Source organism: Labrus mixtus, unplaced genomic scaffold, assembly GCF_963584025.1.
Source record: "Labrus mixtus unplaced genomic scaffold, fLabMix1.1 SCAFFOLD_142, whole genome shotgun sequence".
Lineage (NCBI taxonomy): Eukaryota > Metazoa > Chordata > Actinopteri > Labriformes > Labridae > Labrus > Labrus mixtus.
In genome coordinates this window covers 27,501-34,204 of record NW_026870280.1, presented here as the reverse complement: position 1 = coordinate 34,204, position 6,704 = coordinate 27,501, and the positions used below count along the sequence as shown (strand labels likewise).

The 6,704-nt window shown below is 47.0% G+C and overlaps 1 protein-coding gene across 1 annotated transcript in view; it reads left to right on the top strand.

Annotated features, from left to right (window-relative positions):
* Positions 1–6,704, top strand: part of nwd1 (NACHT and WD repeat domain containing 1) — a 20,322-nt gene continuing 13,618 nt past the window's right edge. Inside the window, exons 1-10 of the mRNA XM_061034077.1 lie at positions 1–133; positions 420–505; positions 1,323–1,439; positions 1,984–2,338; positions 2,417–3,731; positions 3,940–4,143; positions 4,213–4,366; positions 5,776–5,893; positions 6,364–6,528; positions 6,673–6,704. The exon at positions 6,673–6,704 is cut by the window's right edge and continues 166 nt beyond it. Of these exons, the coding sequence (XP_060890060.1) occupies positions 1–133; positions 420–505; positions 1,323–1,439; positions 1,984–2,338; positions 2,417–3,731; positions 3,940–4,143; positions 4,213–4,366; positions 5,776–5,893; positions 6,364–6,528; positions 6,673–6,704 (2,679 nt within the window). The remainder of the gene's footprint in view (positions 134–419; positions 506–1,322; positions 1,440–1,983; positions 2,339–2,416; positions 3,732–3,939; positions 4,144–4,212; positions 4,367–5,775; positions 5,894–6,363; positions 6,529–6,672) is intronic.

Below are 6,704 nucleotides of genomic sequence, written 5' to 3'. Positions count from 1 at the left end.
ATGATGGAGGAGCGTCCCGCAGCAGGAGGAGGCATCAGCCTGCAGGACGTCCTGAGAGGACGGACGGACGGAGCTCAGAGGACGAGGAGCAGCTCCAACATGATCCGAGTGTTCATCAGCTCCACATTCACAGGTCAGAGCAGATTCAAACGCTGATCCATACAAATGTGTAAATACACAAAATAGGAAATAGAATTTTTTTACCGTTAAAAAAAAAAACAAATCACAACTAAACACATTTTTAATCAACATTATTTCACATTTAAAAAATACAAATTGTCATGCTCTTATTTTGAAATGTACTGTCTGAAATATAGTATATAACCAAAACTTTACTTCAGTAAGTCTGACTCGGTACAAACCTGCTGATCTAAAGTCAGGTTTAATCTTTGTGACTCGTCTCTCTGCTCTCTGGTCAGATATGAGCAGCGAGAGGAAAGCCCTGCTGGAGAAAGCTTACCCAGAAGTCCTTGCTTTCTGTCGCGGCCTGGGGCTGGTGTTTGAGGTCAGTTATTTTATTTATTTCTAACACATTGGTTTCTTTCTAAAACATGTTATAACGCAGAAACAGTGAAGTTGAGGATGCAGTTCTTAAAGGTGCAGTACGCGTCTTTCACAGTAGATGTCGCACGTTAGCTCAAAACCAAAACAACGCTGCCCCTTCAGCGCACCGCCCCTCCGTCAGTGTTCCTCCTTTAAGCCATCTTTAGACACACCTCCTTCATCCCTCGGTTCCCCCCTCCCACACATGCCCCGCCCCTCTCTTCCTACTTCACCCCCAAGTGTCTGTGAGACGGAGAGCAGCGATGTTCATCTCATCTTTGACTTTTTAAGCCAAAGAAAATATTTTCTTAGCTTTAGAAACTTTGTTCGTTCTCCTTGAAACAAAACGCCATCACGCCTTTACTTACAGCGTCCCTGAGTGGGCGGGGCTGTCTGTCGTTTCCCCCCCACGTGATGGTGGCAGGGCTAAAGGAAGCTCCGCCCCCGTCTGTGTGAACACAGAGCTGAGAACAACAAACCCGGAGGGAGTTTGACTTCACGTCTTTTTTAGAAAGACGTTACTCGGCGATATATTTAAAGTTTAAAATGTGGCACGTTAAACCTTTAAAGGTGCACTGTGTCGATATTCTGACAGCTTCCAGACGACGAGGTCACCTTTCTAACACGGGGTCGACTTAGCCAGATAAAAGGAAAACGGGGCAGAGCGATCGTCTTTATGGCGTCGACCTTCCCAGATTTCTTTTTTTTAAACATAAACCTTTGAGTGCAGGGTGAGTAAACACCTCCTCGTTGACGAGTGAGGTCACTTCCTGTTTCAGGTGGTGGATCTGCGATGGGGGATTCGGAGCGTCTCGTCTGGAGACCACGAGGCCTGCGAGGTCTTTCTGCAGGAGATCCAGAACTGTCAGAGGATCTCAGCCGGCCCCGCCTTCATCGTGAGTCTGAAATCTGAAAAGTTTTTTTTTAGCACATGATGATTTGTGAAACGTTATATGAAGATAACTCCACCCCTTTTATTTGTATTTGTTTTTATTGATTTTTTCTTTGTACATTTTATTTCATTCAAACAAACAATAAAGTTAAGAAAAACAAACAAACATAAAATCTCACATTTTGAATGAAAAGGAGCAGAAAGAAGATGAATCTTATAATATCTGCCCCTCGTTCACAAAGCATTCATTAAAACAAAACAAAAAATCAAATCAAATCAAAAACAAAATTATTTTAAAAAAATGTAATAAATTGTGATCGTGCTCTCTGAAACTCTGGATTTACTCATCAGGTTGATAACTCCTCGATCTCTTATGTCAGCGTTAGTGAAGCCGGATAACTCAAAGATACCCTCGGTACCCTTCTTGTGTTTCTTGGTAAACATGGAAGCACAGACTCACTCTTCTTCTTCTTCTTCTTCTTCTTCTTCTTCTTCTTCTTCTTCTTCTTCTTCTTCTTCTCTTTATTTTCCTGCGTCGGGCTCTCAAGGCTCTGCTGGGGAACCGATACGGCCACCGAGCTCTCCCTCGCCTCATCCCCGAGAAACACTTTGAAGCTCTGTTGTCCAAACTCTCCAAAGACCCTGAAGGCATCACGCAGCTGAGCCGGTGGTTCTTAAAGGACGACAACGCCGTCCCGCCCGCCTACGTCCTCCAGCCGATCGCGGCTCACTTCCCCCACTTCGGCGACCTCAGACCCGAGAGCGGGCCGCGGCGCGACAAAGACGTCCTCTCGTGGCGTTTCACAGAGAATCAACTGTTGCGGCTCCTATGCTCGGCCGCCACGGACGCCGAGGCAGCCGGTGACATCACAGCCGAGCAGAAACAGAACTTCTACACATCAGGTCAGAGACGATCACACAGTTTGTCTTTTTCTTAAAAGTCTTTGTGAAATCTGAGCGTCTTCCTCTTCTGGTCCGCAGTCACAGATCGAGAGTTCGAGCACGGTTTGTTGGAGGACGCCGGGGATCAGTCCGCTCTGCTATTCGTCCGAGAGATTCCTCGCCAGAGAGCGAGGGACGGCCCCAAACGTCTCGCCAAGTACATGGACCTGAACGCCGACGGCCTGCTGGACGCGGAAGCTCAGGGGCTCCTCGGCGCTCTGAAGGCCCGCCTCTACGCCTCGTCGCAGAAGATCCTGAACCTGCACTGCGTGGAGCTCAGCAAAGGAGGCGTCGACCCCAAACGCAAGGAGCACGCTCAGTACCTGGACGCCGTCTGCGAGCAGTTCGTCTCTCAGATGAAGGCAAGGGTCGGAGCGGCGGTGGAGACGTCGGTGGACGGGAGGAGGAGGAAGGTTTGGGGAAACATTGAGGACGAGAAGGAGGAAATCCCGGATTGGTTGATCGAGGAGGTTGAACGTCACACCGCCGTGACCAGCGAGCTGTGCGGCGGTCTCCGTGGCAGGGAGGGCCTTCTGGGTAAACTCTGCCTCGCCATGTGGGAGAGGACCAACGTCCCCCACGGCCCGCTGGTGGTGCACGGCGCCGGCGGGATGGGGACGACGGCTCTGCTGTGCAAACTGGTGCAGGAGATGCGTGGCGTCCTGGAGGGCGGGGCGGTGGTGGTGAACAGGATGCTCGCAGCTCGCCATCCTCAGAGGCCGAACATCGACCACGTCCTCTGCAGCGTCTGTCTCCAGATCTGCTTGGCGTGTGGTTTGGCTCCGCCCCCCTCCCCGCTGACGGCAAACACTCACATCGACCTGTCGCGGTTCTTCAGAAACGTCCTCGCCGATGTCTCGCGGCGGGGGAACACGGTGCTGGTCGTCCTGGACGCTCTGGATCAGTTGTCAGAACGACATCACGCTCACAAACTTTACTGGCTCCCCGCCGACCTCCCGCCCAACATCCACCTGGTGGTCTCCATGGAAACCAACAGCGAGGTGTTCGCCAACATGCGGCTGAAGCTGCAGACTTTGGAGAGTTTCTTCGCGGTGGAGCGTTTGTCTCGCGTCGAGGGGAAACAGGCGATGGAGTCGTACCTGCGAGCCTCTCGGCGAACCCTGACCCCCGAGCAGAGCGACGCCGCGCTGCAGAGCTTCGACGCCACCGGCTGTCCGCTGCACCTCAAACTGATTCTGTCCGCGGCCAAACGCTGGACGTCCTTCACCCCGCTCACACACACACACCTGGGAGCGAACACACAGGAAATGATGTCACAGCTCCTGCTGATGCTTGAGGACAAACACGGGAAAGAACTGGTGGGCGGGGCCTTAGGATACATCACTCTCGCAAGGTAAGGGGCATGGAGTCGGTATCTTAAAGGGGTACTGTAGTATTTTTAAACTGGGTGCAGTTTGGGTCTGTGCTTCTTGGTCTCCGGTGTTCTGGAGAGAGTCGGAGACAGGAAGTGAAAAAGCTGTTATAGACTGACTCACAGTGAGGAGGTTCCTGGTTTGAATCTCTGAAGCAGAAAAACACAAATTGAAGTTTGGTCTCTTCAGGGAAGGTCTACTGGAGGCTGAACTGCGTGATGTCATGTCCCTGGACGATGATGTCATCACTGAGGTGTACAGTCACTCCCTCCCTCCGACACCCTCATTGATCCGGCTGCCCCCCCTCCTCTGGGCTCGACTCAGACGGGACCTCGAGGATCAGCTGGAGGAGCGCTGGACCAACGGAGTCGCCACCATCGCCGTCAACAACAGGTAAACAAAAACATGAACATTGACTGTCAGCTCGGAGGTCAGATGTCTGAGTGACATGAGTGTGTGCAGGCGTCTCTGCGAGGTGGTTTCAGCTCGGTATCTGACATCAGAGCGAAGGGGGCGGAGCCTGAGGGTCCTGGCGGAGTACTTCCTGGGTCGGTGGTCGGGGAAACTGAAGCCGGTGGCTCTGCCTGGTCTGTCACTGCTCCTCTCCGACAGAAAGGTACGACCTGATCCTCTGATGGAAACCAGCAGGAGACCAGTCTGCTTAACCATTAACACTTATTAATCACAATCAGAATCACAATCAGAATCACAATCACAATCACAATCACAATCAGAATCACAATCAGAATCACAATCAGAATCACAATCACAATCACAATCAGAATCACAATCAGAATCAGAATCACAATCACAATCACAATCACAATCACAATCAGAATCAGAATCACAATCACAATCAGAATCACAATCACAATCACAATCAGAATCACAATCACAATCACAATCAGAATCACAATCACAATCACAATCACAATCACAATCAGAATCACAATCACAATCACAATCACAATCACAATCAGAATCACAATCAGAATCACAATCAGAATCACAATCAGAATCAGAATCACAATCACAATCACAATCAGAATCAGAATCACAATCACAATCAGAATCAGAATCAGAATCACAATCAGAATCACAATCAGAATCACAATCACAATCACAATCAGAATCACAATCAGAATCAGAATCAGAATCACAATCACAATCACAATCACAATCAGAATCACAATCAGAATCACAATCAGAATCACAATCACAATCACAATCAGAATCACAATCAGAATCAGAATCACAATCACAATCACAATCACAATCACAATCACAATCAGAATCACAATCACAATCACAATCAGAATCACAATCACAATCACAATCAGAATCACAATCACAATCACAATCAGAATCACAATCACAATCACAATCACAATCACAATCAGAATCACAATCACAATCACAATCAGAATCACAATCAGAATCACAATCAGAATCACAATCAGAATCAGAATCACAATCACAATCAGAATCAGAATCAGAATCACAATCACAATCACAATCAGAATCAGAATCAGAATCACAATCACAATCAGAATCAGAATCACAATCACAATCACAATCAGAATCACAATCACAATCACAATCACAATCACAATCACAATCAGGGTTTATTAAGGAATTTGACTTGGTGTATTGGTGCTAAACAATTAACAAGGAAATAAAGCAGAACTAGAAACAACTTAAATAATACAGAAGAAGAAGATATTACAATATATAAAATAGAATTTAAACATATAAAATATAAAAAATTTCATATAAAATATTAAAAATTAAATATTAAATAAAATATCAAATATAATTTTTCTTGTCCATGTTTGTTTTTTACTGAGGATATTCCTGCTCTCCAGGAGATGAACCACTTGGTGACTCGACCACTCTAATAGTATACTTCAAAGCTCATTCTTTTGTACTTTCACTTGAGAAAGACTTTACTTCACTGTTACCCATCATTGGCAGTGATTTTCTGTCTGTCCATGGAGACTTTTGATTGGCCGTCTGGTGTCACAGGTCCCGCCCCAGCCGCTGTGGTTCGCTCCTGAATTGGCTAACGTCAGGAAGCTCCAGGAGCTGCCGTATCACCTGCTGCACGCCGGCCTGTGGGACGAACTACGACAAGTAGTAATAGGTGAGACGATAAATCTGTTTATTTATTTATTTAATGTTGAATAAGTAATAAATGTTAAATATTTTCAACTGATTAGGAAAACAATACAATTGGGTTAATCACAGTCAACACATCTGGAGATATGTGACAGAAAGGAAATGAAAAATGAAATCATTAAAGGAGCAGTATGTAACTCTGACCCCTAGTGTTTAAAATGGGTACTGCAGTCTAAATTCTAATCTCTGCTCGTGGAGCTTATTAGAAACATGCAGAGGCTTTTTAGGTCGGGTACAATCACTTCTATCTGAACCACTTCTCTTACCCGCTTCCATCGCTGCAACACCTGTTGACCTGATAACTGCTCTCATATCTGACAAACAGAGGGGCGTCCAAAACGGCCGTGTGGGGGGGAGCCTTAAAACCGCCTACCTTCTCTGGTCCAATAACTGCTCTCAACTTTTGTGTTGTAAATGTTGTGTGTTTTTTTTCAGGCAGTGCAGAGTGGCTGTTCTGCAAGAGCAGGGTGTGCGGGGTGTCCAGTGTGATCCAGGACCTGGACCAGTGCTCCCAGTACATGGACTGCACTGAGACCAGACTGATTCGGGACACTCTGGTCCTCATCAAACCCAGTCTGGACTTCTTGGAGGGTCACATGGGTCAGTAAGTCTGTATCAGCAAAACAGATTTTATCATCTTTTTAAAAAAAAAGTGGCCGTTACCATGACGACGATGTGAGCGTTGTTGTTGTCTCTGAAGCTTCGTTTGAAACGGTGAAACTCGTCTCACGTGTTTGCTTTCAGATATGTCTCTGTTCTACACCGAGCTCTTAGCC